At 42.5% G+C, this 27,302-nt stretch overlaps 1 protein-coding gene and 1 long non-coding RNA gene across 2 annotated transcripts; both read left to right on the top strand.

The window, feature by feature from the left end:
• The first annotated feature begins 3,736 nt into the window (after positions 1 to 3,736).
• LOC147312337 (E3 ubiquitin-protein ligase pellino homolog 2) lies at positions 3,737 to 18,186 on the top strand. The gene is made up of 7 exons (XM_086263816.1): positions 3,737 to 4,081; positions 9,365 to 9,494; positions 12,057 to 12,158; positions 12,582 to 12,776; positions 13,379 to 13,564; positions 13,672 to 13,877; positions 14,047 to 18,186. The coding sequence occupies exons 1-7, from the start codon at positions 4,002 to 4,004 to the stop codon at positions 14,429 to 14,431; spliced, it is 1,284 nt and encodes a 427-aa protein (XP_086119942.1). The 5' UTR covers positions 3,737 to 4,001; the 3' UTR covers positions 14,432 to 18,186.
• A 1,095-nt stretch (positions 18,187 to 19,281) lies between these two features.
• On the top strand, positions 19,282 to 21,576 carry LOC147312336 (uncharacterized). The gene is made up of 3 exons (XR_015125009.1): positions 19,282 to 19,406; positions 21,303 to 21,372; positions 21,527 to 21,576. It is a non-coding gene; the product is annotated as an uncharacterized LOC147312336 (long non-coding RNA).
• Positions 21,577 to 27,302: the final 5,726 nt, after the last annotated feature.

The raw sequence follows: 27,302 nt of genomic DNA, 5'->3' as shown, positions 1-27,302 counted from the left end.
CAACAGATCGGTGAGGGACACGGGGTCTCACGCAATATTAGGCAGTGGTTTGATTGTTGTGGCTGACTGTGCAATTTGCATGTGTACAACTGCTCTGTTCACTTAGGTTAACCTTATGGTTTTTCTCGAAAATGTTGCATTTATTTAATCCCTTTTGCACGTTGGGATTTAATACAGTTCTCAGACTAAAATGCTGAAGTGCAGATTGCCTAACCCACTGATTTCAAAGGTTAATCCTGTCACATGCACAGCAGGTTTATTTGGTCCATCTATGATTTGTTTCTGTGAGATCTTCAGTGACTTCCTTATCTCTTGTTAATCACATGATCCTATATAATCTTTCTTTGTCTTGCTTTGAACCAGCTGGCCTAAAAAAAAAGCATTTGTAAACAAACTGTACGACTATATAACAGCTTGTTAAAGCTATTTCATACACAGTATATCACACTTTATAATTACGTTAGTTTTTAGTATTTTGCAACAAACCTGCTTGTGTGTGCAATTAGTCCAGCTCCGGGGGGGGGGGGGGGGGGGGGGGGGGGGAACAAAATCACCAGCCCTGCCTGGTGTGTATTTGTCCTGTCATACAGAATAAGAATATGCTGAGCCATCTGCAATATCGTGTCAGCCCTGTGCTGAAGATGGCCTCCTCATCAAGTAAAGGGAGTGCAGTCTCTCTCTCTCACACACACAGATACACGCATACCCAGCAGGTATGTGTGCACTTGTGCATCACAGGTAGGTGACTGTTCCAAAGGACACACAGCACACATGAATGCATTTAACAGCTTACGAACTAAATCATGTACTGTAATTGTATTAAACATTAGGATCATTGTGTTTAGTGTGCATTATTCCCAAATGCTTAGGGCTCTGCTTCACCAATTCACAAGTTCTTACGACACACAGCGAAGACAGGGTCGCTTAATGACAGAAATACCTTTTCTTTGTTTGCTCACATCACTATGGCAACATTGACAAAGACTTGGCAGCAGATGGCTGGAACACATCTAAGTGGTCCAAATTGATTGTCTTGAATCCCATCTCTTACTTACCATTCTTCTACTTACATGTTTACTTTTTAGATCAGCACAAACTGAATGCAGATTGTTGAAATCAGAACACGACTCTGGCTATAAATCATGGAAACATAAGTCACATTCTGAGCTATGAGAGTTAGGCTCCTAATTCGAAACACCGACAGCGGTGTCAGTATCAGGTGTTCTATTGGATTGAGCTCTGTTGACTTTAGAGGTATATGCGTATAACAGGAGAGTCACTGATATTTGGAACACAGTAACGTAGAGCTATTCCAAAATGGTTCATGCTGGTGTGTCTTCTATTCAAACATCCACTTCTAAAATATTCAGCTACCACCCCATTTCTATTTTTTGCTTTACTTGAAAATACAGCCTGCCAAAAGCTGAAGAATGATAGCAGAAGTAATGCACTTCACATGTTCACAATTAGGCTGACCTGAAATTTGCTTACCAAATATGGTGTCTGGATAACTTGCCCACTAACCCTGTTACGCACGTGATACAGATAAATAGCCCCAATGTAGGTGACACAAACGATTTTGTAATATTGACTTCTAATGTACATTTTCTATGCTGTGAATATAAAAAAGACTGCATACTGTGATAAGCCCATGGCAATGTGTTTGACTGACAATGCAAAGTGGCTGCCAATCAAAGTGCCACGTCCAATCTGTCAAACGAGTTCAGTTTGTCTTCGGCGAATATGACGGGGCTATGAGGTCATGGAAACATGGCCTCTGCTGTTTCCTCTTCTATTTGTGGCAGCAGGATGATGCTGTGAATGAGACACTTTACTAATAGAGTGCCTTTTCAGCTCTCTACGTGACAACAAACATCTATTCTGCGGTATCCTTTAAAACGCAGATGAATCCCTCCTACTGTTCTGTTGCTGCAATCGTTCAGCGACGTCAGTAAAAATGATAAAACACTCAGATGGGGATTACTACATGATCATTAAACATAGTCAGCCAATTACCAGACATGGAGTGGGGTTGTATTCATTCAGAACATTCCTTAAATTCCTGGTTAGACATGACAGGTAAATAATCCCGACAGCGAAAACTGGATCCTTGTCCTGCTGATGGATTATTATGGCCACAAACTATGTAAATTAAAAGGAACAGTGAGGATTAGTACAAAAATATTTTCTAGTTTAATACTGAAACTGAAGCCGAACAAGGACAGGCAGACAAAAATAAAGAAGCAGAAGGAAAAAAGCAGGGAATATGGGAGAGATGGCAGGAGAGACTGAGGAGGGTGTGACCTTAATCTCACAGTGGAAAAGGAAGAAACTCACACTGAAACATGCACAAACACAAACACACAGAGAAGCATGCACATCTGGTCCATCCAGTTTCTACTTTGTATCTCAGAAGAAAAGTATGTTGGAGGTTAACCTTCTGATATCCAGTATACAAAAGATTACTTAGTGCTCACGCTGGTTGATCAGTTACTCTGTGACTGCTGTGGGCTGTCAATTATGAAATAAGGGTGTGGCTGTTTGCTTTGGTTAATTCTGAAGCTGATTCATGAGTCATTACCCACATACAGTGTCATCACTGCTCTGTAGCACTGCAAATGTGTTACTGAGGGCACAGTCATTACCTTTTGAAACTATTATCATAGCAATTAGGTTAACATCTGTAAATTTGCACATGCAAATGTTTTACTGCTGTCCCATATATCCAGTAAAAAGAGGCCCGACACTGCCACACACTGCAGAGTCATGCAGAGTGCTATACCGTTTCGCCTTGCAACTCTATCTGCAAGCTACTACATGTTACACCAGTAAGCCAAACATGAAAAAGGGGACTGCTCCACATGAAGACAACGATGCTGATCAGTGTGTCTCTGGCTTCTGTTCAAAACCCCTGCAGCAAAGGTTTTGCTTTCATGTGTTGGTGTGGGGTGGAGGTGTCATATCTAAGCTTAGCTGTTCATTCGTTTATATTACTGGACAGTGCGTGTAAATAGAAGTGATATTTAAACTGGAAAATTAGTCACAAAAAAAACCATTCAGACTTTACTGGCTGGAAAGTTGTACTTAGCAAGTGCACTGCCCTCATGCGGTCACAACATGATGCCTTACTACAGTGTGAGAGAAAAGAGCGAGAGAGGGATGCACGCGTGGGTTCCAGCCGTCCTATATCCGTCTCCCGACTCCCACATGAAATCCAGGGAGCGGGGGGGAAGGTGTAGTCTGGGGCGCAGTGGTGACCCACATCTTAGCTCCACCACCACACCCCCCGGAGCTCCTCCTTACGTCAGACTGAATAATGGCCCGTTAGATCAGCATCACTTATGACCATACCAATAAATAAATAAAAAAATCCAGTGAGGTAGTATTTTACTTTAAATATAGTAGAATCCCTCGGTATGGCAGGGGGATGCGGGTACTTCCTGTGGATTTCGAAATGGCTCATTTTATTCTATCGGGGGGAGCCAGCTTCACATCACGGATGCATCCATTCGTATTCCGCGGGTGGATACGTTCATGGCGCTTTTACGTTCTAAATGCTGAACTGCATTTATTTATCTAATAATCGCACGTGAAGTTTTTATCAGCATTTTCAATCGAGAAGTTGCACGTTTTTCCCAACGGGCGTAAATTTTATCAAAATTTTCGACATATGCTGTGAATGGCATCCTCTTCCCCCAATTTATGGTACAGCCCACTCCCTACCGTTAGCCGTTGTTGTATCCCCTGCTACTGAACAGATTTGTCGCGATACAAACTAGCTACACACTGGCATTAAAGCCACGAAAAGATGCTCCTTCACCGGATTAAAACAATGAAAAAAACACCTAGAAGTCTGGAAAAACTTTGCCCAACAGTGCCCAAACTTTGGTAGACTACAACCAAAACCACTTCCCTACAGTTTCGAGTGTGTTAGCATTGTTTTATCTCACCACTATTGCAATTGGACGCGTTTTTTGCCCCATCTGGACCAGTCCAGTCTGATGAATTCACCGAAAAAAGACGGAGATGATGATGTGCCCGTTAAAGACCCGGTAAAATACGGCGAATTGGTCATTTTGGGGTAAGTCTTTTAAAACCTTAAGCTAGAGTGAAATTATATCGTTTGGTGAACAGCTCCAGTGGCAAATTAACCTTTAAATATGTAGCGGTTTCACCAGCACAAATAACCCAGCAAATGACGTTCGAGTTCAGCTTTAATCCACTGCTCTTACAAAATATATCGCGCTTACGGTTGTTTTAGGGTTATTAAATCAATCGTAGTAAGGGATTCTAGCTTATTTCTCATTTATGTTACATTGTCGTCGTTTTCGCTCACCGGTGTAGCTGTGTAGTAATGTTAAAAAGTAAGTTTTTAAGGCATTTTATCTCAAACTACAGCCCAGCATAGTTTCTCCATCATGTTTAAGTGTAAAGGTGCAACATCTGCCTTGGCCATAGTACATAAGGCTACTACGGATGTAGCCGGTTTTTCATCAATGGTTGTAGTGGCAGCGCTGGATTGCTCAGACCTGAAAATCCCAATGATGTCATACTTTGCTGGATCGGTGCTCGCTAAAAGTAGCAGGGAGGAGAACAGCGTCGTCTGAAAAATGCGTTTTGCTTATATTCATAGTCATAGTCGCGCTCTCGTTTGGTATTACTAATTAATAAAACGTCTCAGCCAGATGACCGTCCATGCCAGGGCGGGAGGGAGGGAGTGAGGGAGGAAGGAGGAGGAGGCGGAGGAGGAGAAAAGCCCTTCTACATCACCAGCGCACACAAGTACAGGAGTGGGCAGGATGTGCTGATGACAGCCACCAGCTTCCACAGCACTTCCAGCCCTGCAGCTCCACTCTATGCACAGTTTGCAAGGACCAGGAAATTACAACACACATATACACATACACAATCATATACACAGCCTTACACAGGCCTCCCTTTTGCCCTGCAGAGCTTCCTGTGTATGCCAAAGATAACTGACCTAATGGCCTATCTCTTCCCCTCCAGCTGAACACAGAGTGAGGAGGCTGTAGCCCGCCTGCATTAGAATACTGATTAACGTCCGTTTGAACACAGCAGCCCTTTACACGCTCACATCAGAGTAAGGATGTGAGAACTGAATGCCTATTTTGAGAATTTTTTTCCTTTTTTTGGCTGTGGAACTTGAACACCAGTGTGCTCTGCAGTGTGTGCCGAAATGCGCCTCCTCGATGGCTAAAAAAATGCATTTTGTACAACCTCACTTTCAAAGCTGTGGTGATTGAGAGTCGGTTTTGATTGTGCCCTGCCAGACTGGTAACCTGTCTGTGGTTTTGAAAAAGAGCTGACAGACAAGGATAAAGAGATAAAGCTGATTAACTATCTTCCAGTGCCACAGCCTGGTTGTAGTAGTACACGGTACAGTAATATTGTGAATAATTGTTTTATTATATGGGTGATCACAGGTATATTACATTTGGATTTGTGGAATTTATTGCTCTCAAACATACAGCAGGTAATTTTGCCTGGAGGCAGGCAGTGTAAGAACAGGTTGTATCTTTTACCGCTTCCTGTCAGATTTCATAATTTTCTGGCCATGTTTTATGCAACTGTGGTTTGGCTTTGCATCTGTCAGCTTTGATGATCCCATGCCCCTTGTGGTCAATGTCTACTTCACTGCTGGCCATGTGATCTTTGCAGAGGCTGCTTGCCTGCTATCTCTCGTCACCTTAGTTATTCTGGACACCATGTACCACCACCATGCCCCGTCCAGCAACCCCCTCTATTCGCTATGCGAACACCCTCTTGTCTTCTCACACCTTTCTATTCTCCTCCATAACTTATCTCAATATGGTCTCTGTCTCATTCCTCTGTCTATCACCCAGCCCTTTCTCTAGCCGACCATTCAGTGTTTTGCTGAGTGCTGACTTTCACAGAGGCAGGCCTCCTTGGTGACTTGCCCTCAACGAAAATAAACCTTGTGTTGAGGGGCAGAAGGAGTGAATATTTCATATAGTGCCTTATGATGTGTGCACATTTGTGATGCAGGCTGAACTGCCCACAAACGCATCTTAAAGAGCTGCTGTCCTTCTGGCCTTTCCCCCTCAATCCTCTGCTTTGCGTGATCTCTCAGTCCCTGTTCTCCATCTCCCGTCCTTCATTTTATTCACTTATTTCTCTAAAACTTGTGATAGCTTCTGACTGTTTTTCTGCCTCCATTTCGACCAACCTGCTACCCTTTTCTCTATCTCCTGCAGCCTCTTATCCTTTGCCCTATTTTATGTGCTCTGACTTTTGGCCAAAGCCCTGAAAGCTCTGTGCTTGCGTGTCCGTGATTCCTGCACCAGTCTTTTCCTTGTTAGTCACAGTTTAGTTTGAACTGTCAGAGCAGGCCAGGAAGGGTACAGGTTTGCATTGAGTCATGCTCTTTAATTGGATTTCACATAAAAAAAAATCAAAGTTGAATGTGCCCTGTTTGTAGTATTTCCAGGTGACATACTTGATCTGTTCAGCATCATCATCCCACCTTCCTTTCCCGCTCTATCCTGAGGATTGTCAACCACAGAAAATCTATGTTCTGAGATTCATGGAATTGAAATGCACAATATCAACTTGCTCTTAGACAAGCTCACAGATTGAACCATCAAAGACAGTTTACATTTTTTCATGAATACAAATTTATTGAAGTGTTAGTATTAAATAGTAAAAGAATAAATAAAAACAGGCCTGGGGTAAATGCAGTGAAAAACTATGAAAAATATGCTAAAGTTGTTCATCTAATTTATTTTCAGAGAGCTCATGTCAAAGTGATATTAGAGTGATTCAAGTGAGCGACATTAGGTTGCTGGAAACTGCTGTTATTAACAGTTTTCCCTTTTCATCCTCTCACACAGCTGTGAGCTGTCAGGAGAGGTCACGTTACCATAAGTATAATAGAAGATTACCAACAGGTGTAACACTAAACCAGTGTCCTTCTAGCTTCTTAGATATGGTCGGTGACAGAATATAATGAGAGTGAAAGTAAACTAGTGAAGGAAGAGACAGAAAGCATCTTCATTGTCAGGTGTTGTCAGTCATGTCACCTTGAGCCCAGTTTGCAGCAAAAAAAAAAAACAACAACTTTGCAAATTTAGAGACCGAAGCTGTTGCAATGCCTCCAAACTGCTGACATTCTGGTGTTTGCTCGCTCCATGCTACATTAGCTCTGCTGCTAGCTGCTGCTGTCTAGTGAGGAAGTAAACACAGAACCATAGTGAACTGAAATGAATGTATCAGACCACAGATCAGTTCAGTATAACCAATATCCAGACCAGTAACCAGACCAGTTTTTTTGTTTGTTTGCTTTGTTCTTTTAGGGGGGGGGGGGGCTGTCAGACTAATATCTGATCTTAATATTGGATCGGTGAATTCCGATTTCAAGGAAGCAGTTTGAGATGATTTTACCTTTCTAGCATAGTTTGTGTTATCCTGCTGGAAGCAGCCATCAGAAAATAGGTACACTGTATTATAAAGGGATGGACATGGTCAGCTGCAATATTCTGGTATATTGTGGCATTTTAACAGGGATACTGATCGGTCAAGAACGTATCCCTCACATCATTATACCACCACCAACCTGAACCATCGATACAAGGCAGGATGGATCCATTACCAACATGTTAATGGCAGATTCTGACCCTATCATCTAAATGTCGCTGTAAAATTGAGACTCCAGACTCCAGTCTTCTGTTTTCCACTTTCAGTGAGCTTGTGGACATTATAGACTCAGTTTTCCATTCTTACGTGTTAATTATACTTATACGTCAGATTTATGTTGTAACTTACGCCATAACTGGAACCTTGTTATAACCCTACGCACCGACCTGATGTGTACCTCTGAGAAATGTGCCTACACATTGGGTTGATGGATACAAAAGACTTAAATGGCGTGAAAGGTTGTGGTGTAGGGGTGAAATGAGTTTCCAATTATTACGTAAGTTAGGACATACATTTCTAGCAGAGGTCTAAATAAAGCTTTAGCTCACATGAGTGGCACCCAATGTGGTTTTCCAACTGCTTCAAGTTTAATATGTTGTGCATTCAGAGATGCTCTTCTGCATACCTTGGTTGTATTGAGTGCTTATTTGAATTACTGTTACCGACTCAGTCTGAATACATCTATGCCATACTCCTGTGAGTGGTATCAATAAGGCATTGTTCATCCCAGAGAATTGCCCCTCATCAGATATTTCCCTTTTTCGGACCACTCTCAGTTAAACTTAGAGATGGCTGTGTGGGAACATCCAAGCAGATCAACAGTTTCTGAAATGCTCAGACCACCCGTCTAGAACATGCCACTTGCAAAGTCACTTAAATCATCTTTCTTCATTCCTTTTGTAAATTCATCGCAGTGTCAGAGCTACACTTTACTGACACTCAAAAAGTAGGCAGTGCTTCCTTTTGTACTCAAATCAAGACCAAAAGTCAGAAGAAAACCAGACCAGATGGCTTTTCATCCCATCAACTGTGGGGAGCAGTGAAGATGGTTATTGTCAAAATTGTGAGTCTTGCCTGCAGGACTTCCTCTGAATGCTTTTAATAAGAAACATGTCCTGCTCATTAGTCACAAGCCTTACATACTGCCTTTTTTGTGAACTCAAGCTGTGAAAGAAATTACATTGACCCAGCTACAGAAAACATTGAGGACAAATTCAATATCTTAGTTAAGGTGTCAGAAGGATTTTCATTTAAAAGCCTTATATTGAGTTATAAAACAGTAATGGGCTGGACTATGTTATTTACCACCCTCTGAAAGAACCTATCATATCTGCTTGCTATTAATGAACACAAAGCTTCAAAGTATTATTCAGTATCCTCTCCAGACCACTTACTCAACTCTTTATGGTTAATGTAATTGGGCAATGGTGTGATGAAAATAAATCTGTCTTGCTGAAGATGCTTTATATTGTAAGAGGTTAGATGAAGAGCGAGCTCTTCTTTAGTGAACGTGGGCCTTAAGGACAAGCCGAGTGAGTCAGATCAAGTGCAGGTTGTCTTTCTCATTGAGGTTCAGCAGTTTAACATGAATCACGAGTGGCCTGAATGTGCTGCTCTAATTCATTTCAAACGAGCGAGCAGCGGTATTGCTGTAAAGATGCACATAATTAATTGAGCTTGCACTTTAATTGCCGTTATTTTCCTGACATCTTGGCAGCTTCAGTGTCATTTAAGTGATGACTTATGATAAGTATGCAAACAAGATAACTGTGTTTTTAACACAATTAGGCTTTCTCAATAAAGCTAGATGTCGGCTGTATTCCAGCCCAAATTAGATTACTTAAACATCATTTGTTGGTTTCAGTAGATATTTTTCGTCATGTTCTTGTGTTTGTTTATCTTCCTCCAGCTACAATGGCTCCCTTCCAAACGGAGACCGTGGGCGCAGAAAGAGCCGCTTTGCTCTGTACCGAAGGGCCAAGGCCAACGGTGTCAAGCCCAGTGCTGTGCACATCCTCAATACACCACAGGACAGCAAGGTACGTGTCCATGCGCATGTGTGTGTGTGTGTGCTATAGTTTTCATCATTGTGTAACATGAGTTTCCTTCCTGTAACCCCTGTTGTGTGCCAGAGGAAGGATGACTAATCATGAAGACAGGTTTATGTGGTCTGTCTGTGTGTGTGTGTGTCATCCTACATAAGGCTGTTTGATGTACTGAAAGATGCTGCATGTAAAAAACTTGAGCTGAATTAAGATTTTAATCTGGAGATGACTGATACTGATTACTGCTTGGATACTGTTTTTAGCTAGTACAAAATTCAGGTATCAATAAATCGGCCAACATTTATATTATTTTGGATGGATATTTTTTTCCCACACAGAGACTTTGCTTGGGTGGTCTTTCAAGTATATGAACAATAACCAACAGTATTGTTTATTTATTTATTTAATTTAAGATAACAGTACCACCTATGATCAGAATACCAGTTGAAAAGCCACTTACTTTTATTTTGAAAGTTCAGTCACTGTTAAGGTCCCATTATAACGTCTGTGCAGTACCTGACAAAAAGCACTGTATGACAAATTATTAACATTAAACTTCAGATTCGCAGCTGCAGTTGCTGCAGCTTAATTGAAGAGACAAGTGTAAGATTGTGTTGGTTGTACCGCCATTTTTATCATACATTAGCACAGAAGCTCAGAGATTCACAGAGTTTACAGAGGAAGAAGTTGCAACAATCTGAAATGGTAAATGGCCTGTATTTGTATAGTGCTTTACTAGTCCCTAAGGACCCCAAAGCGCTTTACACAACCAGTCATCCATCCATTCACACACTGGTGATGGCAGCTACATTGTAGCCACAGCCACCCTGGGGCGCACTGACAGAGGCGAGGCTGTCGGACACTGGCGCCACCGGGCCCTCTGACCACCACCAGTAGGCAACGGGTAAAGTGTCTTGCCCAAAGACACAACGACCGAGACTGTCCAAGCCGGGGCTCGAACAAGGCGAACTCCCAACTCTTGAGCCACGAAAAGATGAGACCTTGTGGAGAAAAACTTGGCTGTTCTTTGGTTCTTGGTTCTTGTTTTGACTTCTTCTCCTCCTATATGAGGTTTTGTCTGAATGGTGACACCTGTTGTTCAGGAGAATATTGCAGCAGGTATCTGCACTGTAACAGGGACCATAAATGGAAGAGGCTGTGTGATAATGTTACCAACAGTGCACCAATGTGGCGAGTATACTGGGGCCAAAACCATGTGGCAGGGCCAACCTGGCTCACTGGCAGAGTTGGTTTTTTGGCTCTCCTTGACACCATTCAGCTGTCCACCAGAAAGTTCCTGGCCCAGCAGTCTTAGACTGCCACTGAAAGCAGTATTCCTTGCTGTTTTTTGGAAGTCTGCTATAAGCCGCAGAGCCACACTAAATAATATCCCCATGGAGCGAGGCAAACATTCAGGACCACCTAAAAGTAATGCTGTCATGTTCATCACCACCACCTAATGTGATCTGAAAAAACATAGAACTATCTCAAAACCTGGGAATTTTTGACAGTGTCAAATTTGTGTCAGAGCTGTCGTATTATATTTGATTTCAGTGGTGTACTTAATGAAGCTGAACATGAGAGTGATCAGATTTGTGGGATTGTATTACACAAACTGGTTAACAACTTACCATGAAACCCACACCACACCACCATCTGTTCTGCTGTGTTGTTACATGTGCTTTGCTGAGAGCTGACTCTGTAAGAGAATCTGTGTGATGACACCATGTCTAGACTCTTCCAAGCATCTTATTCAGCAATTTCCAACACAACAAAGAAAGGCTTTTATATCAGCAGACACGTCATCCAGTATCTATATTAGATCAACATCCACCGGCTGATCTGTTTGTCTGGCGCTTAGTAGAAGACCAGCACGTCATTGCTAAATGCTGCTCTTAATGTTGGATGATGGTACCGTGGTTAGCACTTTGGCTTCACAACAAGGTTCCCGAATCATGGTGAGGTGGAGTTTGCGTGTTCTTCCTGGGTCTGCGAGAGTTCTCTGACTTTTACCCACAATCCAAAGACATAAGTTAGGTTGTATGATTATATGGGTAAATGTGGCTTGTAGTCTAAAATGCAGTCCCCAACCTTTTTTGTGCCACGACCGGTTTATGTCCAACAATATTTTCACTGACCGGCCTTTAAGGTGCCGCAACAAAATAAAACCAGTACCGGTAGCAAAAAAAGAAGATTTATTCATAACACATGGGGAAAAGACCCAGGAAAACCGAGTTGACGATAAAAACCCTAAAACCGATCAATTTCACAACTCTCACGGCCCGGTTCCAATGACTCACGGCCAGTACCGGTCCGTGGCCCGGGGGTTGGGGACTGTTGGTTTAAAATGCTTGGAGTGGTAAGACTGGAAAAGTGTTGTATAAATGCCAGTCCCTTTGCACAAACTGTTTGAATTTAAAGGCGCCTTTAAAAACAAAAATGTAGATATACTTTATTTGCTTATAACTGTGTGTTTTACTTAAGAATATGGGTGGTTAAATGAAAAGAAAGAAGCTTCCAGAAAATGACAAGTTGTTGCTGTTGTTGTTGTTGCAGGCGGTGCACAGCAGGGGGCAGCACAGCATCTCTTTCACCCTGTCCCGAAACCAGACCGTGGTGGTGGAGTACTGCCATGACAACAACACAGACATGTTCCAGGTAACACAGCAAGCAAACAAAGTCAACTTTTATTTTCTTTTGAGTGATGAGAGGATTCACAGCAAAATGTACTCCAAGAAGTGCGATCATGTGCAAGTTTCCAACTGTTATGTAATCCCATCAAAGTCATTTCTACAGGAGGGTAGATTATTTTGGTTCAGAACTGGGACCATTAAGTGTTAAAAATAAAGAGATTTACGTCATAGCTCCAAGAAAGTCTATTTTTATGCACACGCTTGTGCTTTTCTATTGCTCTTACAGATCTTTTTAAACATAAAAATGAACCATCTTGCCCAGATAGCTCAAAGCCATAAAATTATGAGCACTGATGCTTTAAAAGAAATAGCTCTGCTTACCGATAACATTTTAATGAGACATTTGTTTCAGTTAATAAATAGTATTTTTCTGTGCTGTCCCCTGCAGATTGGACGCTCCACAGAGAGTCCTATTGACTTTGTGGTAACAGACACCTCTGGAGGAAAGGAAGGCGAAGATCCTTCCATTGCTCCCAGCACCATTTCCCGTTTTGCCTGCAGAATAGTGTGCGAGCGCAACCCGCCTTACACTGCACGCATCTATGCTGCAGGCTTTGACTCCTCCAAAAATATTTTCTTAGGGGTGAGTAGACTCATACTCCAGCAACAGGTTTCTAATAACAGAATATTTTAGATTTTAAGTTATTGAAAAATCTAACTGAGTCCCAGTTTCTTGTCTACTGTACACATCCTGATGATTTAAGAGAGCTTAACTTTCCATGAAACGATCTGATAAAAATTGCAGTGTTTGACTAGCTTTCACTCATTTTCAGTCCATTCCTTGTACCTGACCATTTTGAGAGTGTTGCTTTGTATGTTACGCCACTTAACACTGACCTATGAATCATTCAAGCATAGAAAAGCACCTGCCTGCAAGGGATGGGTGCGTTGTCCATGTGTTTCCATGTGTATTTGCACATCTCAATAAATTGCTGTACCCATTTTCCTTGCAAAATGGTGCGGTGGCCAAAGACTTTTGCACAGTGCTGTGGGACTTCTGTTGTAGAAAGTGATGCACTGAAGATCTAACTGCAAAGTCTTTTTTCCCTGTGTTTTTGGACTGCCTGTATTTGAAAGTAAGGCGAGAGCAGCACTCTTCATGCTGGGAATAACAGTATGATTGACACAATAAAAATACTTTCTGAAACATATCAATATTATGTTTTAATGTCTTTGCTGCCACAGGAGAAAGCAACCAAATGGAAAAATCCTGATGGGCATATGGATGGCCTCACCACTAATGGGGTGCTAGTGATGCACCCACAGGGCTTCCCAGAGGATCCCAAGCAAGGCCTGTGGAGGGAGATCTCCGTCTGTGGAGATGTTTATGCGCTGCGGGAGACACGGTCTGGACCCAGCAGGGGGACGCTGGTGAGTTGCCGCAGGTTTGGTTACCATATCTACATTTCTTCAGTGAACTTTCGGGGTCTGTGTTTGCCTTTTATTGTACACAAATATCTGTTTGTGCGTCACTTCAGGCGGAGGGGGAGAGCAGCGCACTACGTGACGGGTCGCTCGTCGATCTCTGTGGTGCTACTCTGCTGTGGCGCACCGGTGAGGGGCTCATGCGCTCTCCCACTCTGCGTCACCTGGAGGCGCTTCGTCAGGAGCTTAACGCATCCCGGCCCCAGTGTCCCGTCGGCCTCAGCACACTGGCGTTCCCCAGCCTTCCACGCAGTCATAGGTCAGGGCCACACTGATGGTTAAATTAAGGTCTTGTTATTTATTTAAAAACGGATTATTTCCAATTACTAATTTTAGGAGAAAATTCTTCACAGGTTTTTCTATTTTGTTACACACGCATGCATTAAAAAATTTTCTTTAAAATATCGGTACACTTTATTTAACTTCAGCCTTGAAGAGCGTCAACCCTGGGTCTACCTCGCCTGTGGCCACGTCCACGGACGCCACGATTGGGGCCAGAGATCGGAGAGAGAGGAAGATCCAGGAGAGGGTGAAGGCTCCACCACCCGGCGAGAATGTCCCCTGTGCAGGAGCGTGGGTCCCTACGTGCCGCTGTGGCTGGGCTGTGAGCCTGCGGTGTATGTGGATGCCGGAGCCCCCACTCACGGTTTTGTGCCATGTGGCCACGTCTGCTCAGAGAGGACAGCCAAGTATTGGGCTGAGACTCCTCTGCCCCATGGGACGCATGCCTTCAGACCTGTCTGCCCCTTCTGCTCCACTGCCCTGAGCTCCCCCGGCTGGACACGGCTCATCTTCCAGGGCCCCATCGACTAATCACCACTTCTCAGCAACAACCACAATAGCAGGAAGCTACCTGAGCTGCGTTCATGCGTTCAAATGTTGATCAGTATGATAAGCGTGTGTGTTCTGTACAATAACACTCTCTGTTACTGAATGTAGCTCAGTGCTGACAAATCCTTCCCTTTGTTTATCCTTTAGGGCTTGCTGATTAGTGTAAGATCAAGAAAATAGGACAGAATTATCAGTGCTGTCAATTCAAAGTGTTTTCTAAATTTTAAACCATTTCCCGCCCCCCTCGTGCAGGAGTCAGAGGGTTTTAATTCCAGCTGAACACAGTGGCAGTTGATTTCAGTCATTACTCGTCTTTCAGCGAGACACAGCTCTCAGAAGTGATGCTGCACGTTCACAGCTTAAACTATGATGCTGCATTTTAACTATATTATCAAATGATAGCCACATGACTTTCGTCAGTCTTCAACACCATGCATTGTATAAAATGCAAGTAACTTTTGCACTTATTCATCTTCTACCCTTTCACATGAAGCGTAACCACTTCTGCTGCTGTGGAATATATATATATATATATATATATATATATATATATATATATATACTTTTTTTTTTTATTAGTTCATTGGCTGCGGCAGGACTTTCATCACAAAAAAACTTAATGCTTCTGGCATCAACTTCCATAAAAAAATATCTTATCTGACATCAGCATTATAATTAATGGTTTTCCTTTCTGAACTAGCAACCGTTTTATATTTCTAGCTGTGTTCTCAGTGGGCTTTGTTAACTGCGGATGGTTGATGATTATAATGTGGGATCAGTGGCTCGTGCTTCCATACAGCATTTAACACTCTTCCTGATCCATGAAGGAAAACTTCACAACTATTTCTGAAGTTAAGGAATTAGAAGCATATGTTGTTGGAGTCCTTTACATATCACTGTAGAGTAAGATCTATGCACAGACTGCCCATTAATGACAGACCCCTATGTGTTGTAATTCTTTGGACAGTAACCTGCAGATTGTTTGATTAGCTCTGAAGGGCCAGAGGGAACACTGCAGTACTTTTACAGCAGATCTTTTCCTAATTATGAAGCAGGGTAAGGATAAACAAAGGCTTGGAATGAAAACCGGGTATGAACTCCACTTCCCAACTCTGAAGCAATAATAGCACTCCCATAGATAAGCTAGATGTTATGCTATGTTTAGCCAAGTGTTAGGTCAGCAGTCCAATTCAAATGTGGCTGAAATGGTTTCCAGGTAAAGGGCTCAACCAGAGGCGTGTTCAATCCCGTGACTTATTTCCAAATTGGGGGTCATAGACCAGAGAATATGAGTGATACCACAAGCTGCAGATTTGAAAGACTTAATGCCTGATCCATATTTAATTACTAATTCTATCATTTCTTTACTGTGCTGGTAATGCTGCAAAACTATCCAGCTTGTTCTTTGTTAATTTGAACACACTTCTGGTTTCTGAATTATGTTAAACAGGGTGTATGGTAGTGTGATGGAGTGTCAGTAGGCTTGACCTTGTGTAACCTCAAAACATTTTTTTTGGGTTATTGTTTCAAAGAAAACTATTTTGTTAGGAAACGGGGAGGGTTTTATTTGGGGAAGTGGGAGGAATTCTTTTAGATGTTCAGTGTTTAAAAAAATTATACAGCAACTATTTTTCTATCTGACAATTGGTTTTAGTTAACTGTTGTTACTCAGTGTACGTACGCAAGTTGTGTATGTTACGAGATATAATCGTGCGGTAGATGTAGGGGAGCTTGTGAGTGAGAAAACATTGCCAACACTGTGTCTAACGAACACACACACTTTCACACACACTCTGCTACCGTAAAACATTGCCCAGACAATGAATGTAGCCAAAATACTTTGGGCTATATTTAGCCTTCCCTGGTGCTCATATTGAATGGTCTATATTGTGATACTATTTTTGTAACTGAATATTAGGTGTAGCTTGGTGAACTAGCTCAACAAGTAAATTCAATAATAGCCTCAAGTATGAAAGACATAACTGATTTAAAAAACAGGAAAAAAAGAAAGAAATACACTCACGTGAAAAAATTGTGTCTAGCTTGCATGTGCTGAACGTACACATACAGTATGTACACTACACGTACACGTACTCGAAAACTTTGCACGGTGGAGCGCCAACTTGCAATTCATGCTGAGAACGTTTGAGCTGTCTTCCGAGTCCTTCGTTGGTTAAAAACTGCAGCATTTCTGTTTTGTTTTTGTTGTTTTTTGGGGGAGGTGGGCTTTAAAGCAAGAGGAAAAAAGAACGAGCGCCTAAATAGATCCTCATACTTGATAGATCCACGATCTTTGTGAATGAGACCTCTTGAATCCCACTTTGTACTACTATGCTAATATTTTCCACCAAACCAATTCATCACAGAAAGACATTCACATCGATACTTGTTTACATTTTGTATTTGGACCCGTCATGGAGCATTTAAAGCTAATGAAAGACAGCATGTTTTCCATTTGAAGGGGACCTCTTATGCTTCTTCAGTAGCTTTGCATGGTTCACAGTTCAGAATAATCCTTATTTACCTTGACAGCCCACTCAGTTCATTTATTGTGTGAATAAAAGCCATTTTGGCTCCCCGCCCACGCATTTAACTTTATTCTGATTGGCTGCCCCTCACTCAAAGACTGTTTAAACAGAGGGTGGGTGGGGCTCCTGGTCTCATTGTTAGAGCTGAATTCCTGAGATGACCGTAATCATATGGGCGCAGATGTAGAAGAAAACAGAGCCTTTTGGGTCATTTGAAGCTTTACCTCGTTATTTGAAAGGTCGACCATTATTAATATCAACATCCACTTTTGTATAAGCATGTGTATGACAGAACAAGAGGAAAGGCATAATAGGTCTCCTTTAAAGTCTAAATATAAGATTTGTAGTGTGGTGGATGAGGGTTGTGTTACTGTTGCTCAGGATTAAGGATTTTAGAGTCACAGCTGAAAGATGCCTGATAAAAGGCACTTTGAGTGAAAAAAAGTTCCAGATTAAGGCGTTCGATGTGAGAGCAGCCACATCTTATGTCCAAATTCTAGAGGGCAAACAGTCGGGTAGATCACCACAGGTCAACCACTTACGGGTCTCATGAAACAGGCAATGAAATCATGTGTATTAGCTGGCCTTCGCAAATCACACCAAATCCAGTGAATCTTGCTTTTGACAAAATATTTATAGAGAGAGAGATATGCATATATACAGTACAACATGTAACACCATTGGCATGTGGATGGAGAACAGTTGCAGCACCCCCACTGGGTTCTAGTTTATGAGCTAACGTACAATATTTGTTTGAGTTTTCTTTTTGTTTTATTCTATGACTCACTTTGGGTTATGGACATCCATATGTAACTTTTTTTGAGTTTTAGATTTTAGTATTAGTTAAAAAATTAGAGACTAAGTATTTTAGCTCAGCATCAGGTTGTTTGATACCACCAGTAACATCATCAGCTCTTCCCTAACTTCGTTTGTTATCATATCTATTAATTGACCTTCATAACCAGATGGCCAAACCTCAACTTCCTCAACTTATGAGCTCGTCTCATCGTAGGCGAGTGAGTAGCTGATATGTATAATACAGCATAAAACCTCACAGTTAACAATGCATTCCTTTAACTATAATCTGTGTTGTGTACAGCTATTTTGTATTATTTTATAACATATTCTTCTGTAATCGTCCGGTGCACAGACAATCGCTATACACATGTCAATAAACCAGTTCAAAGTTTGCCGTGCTGTCCTTTCTGTTTAACAAGGGAAACAAGAAGGCTCCAGCAGAGGGCGCCCTCTACCAGCTCCGAGGTTTCCACACCATGAGCAGGGTTGCTTTGAGTTGCATCACCTGTTTTAAATAATCATCTGTTTTATGAGCACTTTTGGCAGTCGAGTACGGTACATCACCGCGCAAATGTGATAACGAGCTGCAAATGCCGGCAAAATTACAGGCGGCTTGATTTCAAGCAGAAATATAAAAGACTTTGCAAAGAATTCAGGGTGCCTGGTGAAAGGCTCCCGAAGCCCTGCGTGGAGTGGTGTTATTCAGGAGTTTGTACAGAAATTATGTCACTTCAACCATGAGGAGGAGGCTTTCTGCTTTTGAATAAGCGTTTTTCACGGGTGTCGTGCCGACACGCTACATTTAAAGTCTTTCAAAGCAGGAAAAGAGAAAACCCAAAGACTGCTAAAACTCGAGAGACGGTATGCACAGTTTTAATTTGGGTGCATGCACTACAATTTTCATCTCATGAGCGGCAATATGTTCTTAATTTTAATCATAGGCACATTTTTTAGAAGAAAATTTCCGTACACTCAAAAACGCCAACTTTGCAGAAAGAGAAAATTCACTACCAGTTCTCTTTGTCCATTGGTTTGAGTGCAGTTCACTTTAGAACATCAATGTGATGCATTTAATGTTCGATGCTTGCACCAGATGCACTGTAATGACATAAAAAATAGTCAAAGTAAGAGATGTGCTTGAGGGATCTGGCATCTAGATGATATCCCAGCCTAAGACACATCAGATGACCCATTCAGCAGGCTGGTTGCTGCTATTACTGTATAACCAGTAAGTAATCCACTCTACAGCCTCATTTGGAAGTTTTTATCCAAACAGTAACCACCGATGAAAAGAAAACAAGCCAAACTATGTGTAAGACCTCTGGTGGTCATGTGACAAAAAGCATATAAAATCATTAAACGATGGACGTTACCTTTGGGTCTGAAAAGTGATCTGTGCATAAGAACCTGTAACCTGGATTCTTTTTTGCAACCACCAGGGGGCGATACACGTGGTTGCAAAAAGACTGTAACGCATATAGAAACTGCCCTCTGACCCGCCACTATCATATATGGCTTCAAAAACATCAAGATGGTGATGGTGAAAATGCTCAACTCTCGTCTGAGACCAGAACTTCACAAACCAATGGGTGACATCACAGGAGCTGCATCTATCTTTTGCACTATGACTGGTAAATGTGGTAAGCTGTAAAAAGGAGCTACATAACATGTGCTTCAAGTTGTCAAACGGCGCCTTTTAAACCAAACATGATCCTATGAATGTAGCCAAGATTTATTTATCCTTTCATTTTTTAAATTTTTTTTGATTAACCATAACTTAGTGCTTAACAAATAGTAAGCAAAATATTTCATATTGGAAAGTTGGGACCTGAATTTGTGACCTGATCACTGTGAAGGTCCCAGCATACTACTGCATGGTAGTATGTATGTTCTGCATGTAGGTGCTAATATGTTATCTAGCTGTCTAGTACCACTTTGGGGGCACTATCAAAAATATGTGAAACAGCTACAGATTTTATATAAAAGATACACAAACATACAGTCTGTCAGTATGCATACATATAGCTTGCAGATCCTTTCATGTAGCTAACTTTTCAACCAGCAAGTATCCTAAACATAGCATCGTTATCACTGGGCAGTGCACTGATGGCTTCCTAGAATGCACTCACATGCATCCTCCTAAGCCTCTGCAGAATTCCCATAATGCTTTTCTCTCCATAGTTAAGTCTACTGTCCCTTATTTTTGCTCAACTACAACCTTTGAATACATTAAATGCATACTGAGCTGGCTATTAGGTGGAGAAAGCTGTTTGCTGGTAATGTGTATGGTACAGGTTAAACTTGTAATGGATTTGAATAAGTTTAAAACAGCTGAACAAGGAAGGATAGGGACAGCGAAAGGGTGCCCAACAGCTTGTTTTTACCCCTGGCCCACTAACAGGGATATCTGGCTGTATTCTGTATGTGGTTGTGTGTCAGGGGATGTGGCATAAATGATGGAGGTATAGTTTAGGCGAACAGAGGAATTCTCAGTGGGGGGATTTGTAGGTTTTGATCCCAGCTAATTAATGTGAATCCCTCAATGGGAGTAATGATATCTGTGACTAGGAAGTTTGAAGGGGACTCTCCGGTCTCTGTGTATTTATATATATATATATGTGTGTGTGTGTGTGTGTGTGTGTGTGTGTGTGTGTGTGTGTGTGTGTGTGTGTTTTCATGCATGTGTACATATGTGTGTGTGGAGGATGTGTGATAATCAAAGGCTCTGAAGTACGTCTCTGTGGACTCAGCTCTCTGCTCTCGAGGAGGCAGGGGGCGTTCAAGCCATTGTTCCATCAATCTCCCCATTAACTACAAACACTGGGAAACTTTAATTAATCTGGAGCCACAGATGATTAATTAACTTTAAGACTTTCCCCTTTTTTTTCCTTTCCTGCTACACATTTCACTAAATCCCCAAGCAGCAAAAAGTGCTAATTTAGCCACATAATTTACAAATCCAATTAAAGCCAATATTAAGGCATCACAATATGCTGTCCTGTGTTCTCTGGTCTTATAAGACTATTCTCTTTTGTGGCTCGACTAGTGGTGAATACCAACACACGTAAGCTGAGCTGACTGTATTAAACAGGGGTTAAGAGTTGTAATAAGTTTGATTATTTTATGGAGTTTATTATGCGGTGTTATCCTGTTAGGGAGGTGACGCTGTGGCAGTGGATTGGTAATCCACACAGTTTTAGTCTCACCAAGCGGTCTCCCGCTCTACCACCACGGACGCAATCCTCACACATCCCAGTTTGAGAGAGGGAGGCCCAGACTGGATGTGGGTGGATGAACGTGTTGACATATGACAGAGAAAGGAACCTAAACGAAATGTGTCGTGACACTAGCTTTTTTCATCTTTTAGTTTCTGTTCTGCTCAGTTTGCTGTTGAATCTTTTTTTGTATTTTATGTTATGTTGTTTTTTTTTATGTGTAGCGCCTTCCCTCTGATGCTAAATGAATATAGGCCAAACATTTCTGTTTTCAAATATTCCCAAAGTTCCTTCTCTTCCTCCCTGATACAGGCTGCGTGACCAATAACAGCCCTGAGGAGGCATCTCCGTAATTCCCTGTAAATGACAACTAATGAAGATGGTACGTACTCTCATTGCTTTGTGTCTTTGAGGGGGAAGGGTTGTTCGGTTCAGTTAATGCAAACATATGCATCAGTTTTGTTTTATTCAGTCGCCTCATGGCTGGGGAAACTGGGGAAAACTAAATGCTCCTTTTCTCATTTTCTTCTCCTCAGCGACGTCAGCGGTCAGAGACGAGCGCTCTCCTTTTTGGCTGTATCAAGCACATGCTCAATTAGCGTCGCATGGTAGGTGAGAGCCATTTCGAAAACATTTCTCATTACACCTTATCGCAGGGGCACAGAGGGGGGCAACATAAAGCAAATTAGAGGGGTGAATGAGAGTTGGAGAACGAAGGAAGAAGGGAGGGCTGGAGACATCAAAGTGTTCCCACTCTATTTAAATTGAGTGATCTTGTGTGAAAGATCCCCACTACATAAAGATTAACCCCATCCTCCCTCCCACACACACACACACGGGGCTAATATCTCACACCCACATACCCTTGGATTTATGTGTCAAGGGTTAATAACTACGGGGATGAGGACACTGGGGGGTATGTGTGGGGCGTTCCTGCAGATGCACGTGTGTGTTCACTTATATGTGGAATCTGCATTTGTATGAATTATTGGAGCAGGGGAGACGGGACAAGAAGCGGGCAGCAGAGGTGGGGATCACACAGTGAGTGCGAGAGAGGCTCAGTTTCATCTTAGACCAAGAGACTGACGTGCTACAAATCCCACCAGTAGCACCACCAAACAGACCTGCCAGCACTCCTCAGGAAACCACTGACACACACACACACACACACACACACACACACACACACACACACACACACACACACACACACACACACGCAGAGGCGGAGAACTGATGTGTTGCTTGTTTTCTTCCAGTTTCATCATGTACGTCAGCTTTTCATTACCCCGTTAAATATAAGTTCCAGGGACGTGTAAAGTGAGTGCAGAGACTCACTGAAGCTCCTCTGGTGTTGCATTTGCAGCACAAATGTTTTAATGTCTGTTTTTCCTTTTGTTTGCCACACGCCTGCACGTGTGTGGGTTTTTTAGTGTTTGTGCATGCATGTGTGTGGATTTGTTCCTCTACCTGTTTGTGCCTGGTGTCTTTTAGTATATAAAAAAATGTGTGTGTGAGAATCCTGTCTTCCCCACGCTGTGTATGTGCGTGTGTGTGTGTCTGCTCAATCCCACCCAGTGGATTAGTGACGTCAGAGGAGCTCACCCTCTCCCTCTGATAAGGGGCGTGTGCCGCTGCCGCCCGCTCCCTGCTCCCCGTGCTCAATTTCAGATAGTGCTAATGGAATCTGTCCCGCGCGATTGTAATGCGAGTGAGACTCATTTTCCACGGAGCTTGGAGCTGTCAGCTTGGCAGGACAGTGAAGAGGAGGGGATGTTGGGAAGGAGGAAGGGAGAACCAAGGAAGTGAGAGGGCTGATGGGAGGATGAGGAAGGAGAGGATGATGAGGAGAGTGTGTGTGTGTGTGTGTGTGTGGCTGACATGTGTTTTGGTAGGCCTCTTCCTTCTTGTCAAAAAGCTGTTGTCTAGCTTCCCCCACGCTACTCATTATGGTGCATGCCTATACACACAAAGACACACATTTCCAGATTAACGTCTTGTGATTTAGGTGTTTTTTGGTTAAATTGCAAGTTGCTAAAATGGGTGTTCACTTAATGCTTTTCTAGCATTATGGAACACCAAAAATGGGATCCCGGGAAAGTGGAGAAATTTTAGAGACATTACTTTGCTGTAAGTATTTCCCATGAAAAGTATTCACAGAGACGTCTTTGGAGAGTATTACACTAGATTATGTACTGCAAACTAACCTGTTTATCCTGGACAAAACTACCCAGTACTTTCATGCAACACTTGAATAACACAAAGTTGATATATTTAGTTTGTTTTGCAGGATGTTTCACAAAATGGAAATACATAATTTATCAAAACACATCGTGTACAAATCCAATATGTCATATGATGACATTTCATGTAACCTTTAAATCTGCAGTTTATCAGGTGTCGCTGAGCAGTCCTTAAATTTAATTATAACCTGTCTTCTTTCTCTCCTGTCTCGTCTGCCTTCCTACAGCTTAAAGAAGCAAGTCTGAAAATGTAAGGAATAGAAAGTACAGATATTTGTTTAAGTAAAAAGTTATCAGAAGAAAAAACTGAAAATTCTACCTAAGTACAGTAACAAAGTATTTATACTTAATTACTTTCCACTTCTGTTGCTTTCCATGTGAACCAGTTACTTGCACGCTAATCTTACTTAGCACTCAAAGTGCTTTTAGACTACAAACAACCCCCATATTCAGCAATTCATACACATGTTAAATAAATTCAGTCACATGTCCATGCAGTGGTTTGTTCTATGCCTTTTAAAGTTATAGCGTATAACATCTCACTACTAGCTGCCAGTCCACTGTTATTACGTGTCCCCATCTATTGACTCTGGAGGAGATTTGTGAAAAGAGTCTGACTTGATAGTGAGGTGGGTTGTTGAGGATATCCTGAATTTTTCTCTCAGTAAGCTTTGCCGTTTTTGCTGCTGTTAGCTTCCGTTAGCCACTCCTAGCCTCGATTAGCTGATGTTAACCAGTATTAGTAAGAGTGTCTTTGAAATGGATCTGACAGTGTTGGACACACACTTAGTGAATAAGCTCTCATATGATGTGAGAATGTAATCTAACTATGTATCAGAGACACTCAAGCCAACATTAGCTAGCATAATGTTGGCTTATAACCCGCTGTTGTAGTTGGTTCTTGCCAGCTGTCTGGAGACAGGACGGTTGCATGTCTAATCTGCAGACAATAAGTAATAAGTAAACTGTACCTCCAAAAGTTGATTCTGTTCATCTGGACGTAGCGTTTTGTGGGAGAAACGTTTTGTCACTCATCCAAGCGACGTCTTCAGTCTCAGCTGACTGCAGGTTTCCCCAAATCTTATAAACACTACATTTGCATAATGACTGAAACGAGCCCACTGAAGGAACAAAGGGCTGGGAGGTCAGTTCCTTAATCGTAATTATGCAAATTCTCATGACCACTGATCAACAACCGCTGACCAAAACCCACTGATCAAAGACCACTGATCAATGGCCATGAGTCCCATTCACAGAGAGTTGGGGAATGGCTGCAATCACAGCATTGTAAGATGGCGAAAGATGTACCCTTAGGCCCCCTCCTCGATTCAGAGATGGTCTTTCCCTTTTCACGTAAATGGCCTCCTTGACTCCGTGCTCAAACCAGCGTTCCTCCCTGTCCAGGATGTATACATCCTCATCCTTGAAAGAGTGTCCACTGGCCTGTAGGTGTAAATAGACTGCCGAGTCCTGGCCTGACGAGGTAGCTCTTCTGTGTTGTGCCATCCGCTTCGCCAGAGGTTGTTTGGTTTCCCCGATGTATAAATCCTGGCAATCCTCCTGGCACAGCGTACACTATGTTGCTCTGTTTGTGTCGGGGGACCCGATCCTTGGGGTGGACCAATTTTTGGCGCAGCGTGTTTTGGGGTTTAAAAGCCACAGAGACCCGGTGTTTAGAAAAAATGCATCTCAACTGCTCCGATACTCCTGACACATATGGGATCACTAGAGGTTTTCGCTTGGGCAGCGGTTGTCCTTCTCTCCTGGATTGGCTGGAGCTTTCTTTAGGTGCCTTTCCAGCTTTGACAAACGTCCAGCTGGGATAACCACATTTACTCAGGGCCTTCTTGATGTGCTGTTCTTCTGCCTCCCTGGCCGCTGTGTCAGTGGGGATGGTGTTCGCTCTGTGTTGTAGTGTCCTGATGACACCCAGTTTGTGCTCCAGTGGATGATGAGAGTCAAACCTTAAATACTGATCCGTATGTGTAGGTTTATGGCACACGTCAGCTTTTAGATGTCCCCCATACTGATGGAAATCTCACAGTCTAAGAAGGCTAACCTGCCACTTTTCATATCCTCCCTGGTGACGTCCAGATGAACAGAATCAACTTTTGGAGATTTACTTTCCTGGATGATTGAGAATACATCAAGAAGTAAACTGTACCTTCAAACACTATAATGTTCAATGACACACACACTCAAACTCTGCCCTTGTACTCCATATGTTGCCCAAGGACACTTTGACTAGGATAAATGGAATCAAACCTGTGACCTCTCCATTAGTATACAACCCACTCTACCTCTCTTAGGAATGAAAAAGCTTCTGTAGCCAAAGCTCTTGCCCCTTTCATACAGATCAAAATTCACTTCAAAAGAAATTCCACTCATTGCACTGCAGGAAGCAGAAATTTCAGATAAATGCAGCCCAAACTGAAACCTGATCTCTCTGAATGGTTAAACACTGTGAGAGATGAGCGAGAAAATACGTTTGAACTGGCTACTGAGTGTGGGTTGGCTTCATTATACACACTTTGAAAATAAGAAAAAAAATGGCAATGTTTACGAGCAGCATGGTTTTAAAAAATAGTACCTGGGGAAAAAATCTATAGTAAGATTTTTTTTTAAATTATTTGTTCATTTATTTATTTATAAAAAAGAAAAAAAATGACACAGAATTATTCATTATTAGTTTTATTCTTGACCACAAATTTCCCAGCTGTCATGGTCCCTGTGCCTCTCTGGCTTGCTCATGTTGGCCACAAGTTTGTTCTGTTTTTTCTCCTGCTTGCCTGGGTGGAGCTCATTGTGGGCTCTCACCCTTGGCCCACGCGCCAGCAGTGATTACAACACCTGTTGCTGATCAGGCAGCGTCCCTCTGGCCTATTTAACGCTGCGGCACAGAGTAGTCGGCGCTGGAACGTTGAACCTCCCGTGTTCGTGCTCTCAGCTCTCTTTCTGAAAGAAACTCTCTCGGTGCTGTGTGGTGTTTTGATCTAATCGGTCTCTCTGGAACTTGTGGCGGACCCAGACCTGTGATCCCCGTGTGTGTGTGTGTTAACAAAAGTGGAAATTTGAGCGAGAGTGGCCTTGGAGAAGCGAGCGAGCGTGAGGAGTTTGGGCTGAGTGGAGAGCGAGTGTGGATTCCCTCCCCTGGAGCCCTGAACCCCTGCCTCATTCACTGAATATACACATCACTGTGGTTTTCCTTCTGTGTTAAAAAATTGTCAACCTTTTGCTTACCAGCACGCAGTCTGCACTTGGATCCATCTGTTAGCCGTGACACCAGCAGTGGATATTTTGATTGATACCACAGATGTCCAAGAATTATCGAAATCTCGATGTGCTTCAAACAACAGCCTGCAGATGGCAGCGTTTGCCTGATGAACTGTCCAGTGCACACTGACCAGTTCTCATCTCTGGCTGCAATTCGGGTGATGCTTCTCACTTTTCTGCCTCACCATATCATTTACTAAAACATCTCTCTCATGTTCATTTTGGCTTCCAGTTTCAAAATATTTGTTTTCTGATGTTCGGATGTGCTGCTCTCTTCCCTCGTCTCTGCTCTGTCGGAGTTACATTACTCACTTTTCTGATGAAGTGCGCCAACTGAAGCGAGGCCTGAAATTAAGGCAAAGAAATTAATTAGATTAAGTTAGAGTTCATTCGGTCCAGGCCATGCACGTCATGCTGTGATGCTCACTCTCAGTGTTGGTATGTTCAGTGAAGGGGAGGGAAGGAAAGGAAATACCAATTTGACAGCATTTCAGGGATTACAGCGGTGGAGGGCATCTTTAATCTGGGACAGACTGTAGCATTTGTCTGCACTTAAAACTGCCATCAGTCCAGTCTTCATCTATTGGCCTGTCACCCAGTCCCATGCAGTTTAAAAACACACTCTCACACACACACTGCTGGAGCTGATTAGACTCTGTAAAATAAATAAGCAGCAACCTAAATCTCACAGCCAGAGCTTTACACAGCGAGGGCCCCCATTACTGAAACTCTGGCCTAAGAGTTTAGTGCCAGCAGACTCTCCTTCTCCAGTGATGGAAGACCGTTTCAGTTCTAT

The sequence above is a fragment of the Aulonocara sp. 'chitande type north' Nkhata Bay genome, linkage group LG15 (assembly GCF_057382095.1).
Source record: "Aulonocara sp. 'chitande type north' Nkhata Bay isolate Kocher_YH1m ecotype deep benthic linkage group LG15, A_spYH_male_GT1.1, whole genome shotgun sequence".
NCBI classification, from domain to species: Eukaryota; Metazoa; Chordata; class Actinopteri; order Cichliformes; family Cichlidae; genus Aulonocara; species Aulonocara sp. 'chitande type north' Nkhata Bay.
Note: the sequence above shows the minus strand (reverse complement) of the source record. Positions and strands in the feature narration are given on the sequence as shown.

Excerpts from the sequence above, each read along its gene's own strand:
- LOC147312337 (XM_086263816.1), top strand. The coding sequence starts at position 4,002 with ATGAATTCACCGAAAAAAGACGGAGATGATGATGTGCCCGTTAAAGAC. Across the intron at positions 9,495-12,056 it reads ATACACCACAGGACAGCAAG|GCGGTGCACAGCAGGGGGCA; the intron begins GTACGTGTCCAT and ends TTGTTGTTGCAG. Across the intron at positions 13,565-13,671 it reads GACCCAGCAGGGGGACGCTG|GCGGAGGGGGAGAGCAGCGC; the intron begins GTGAGTTGCCGC and ends GCGTCACTTCAG.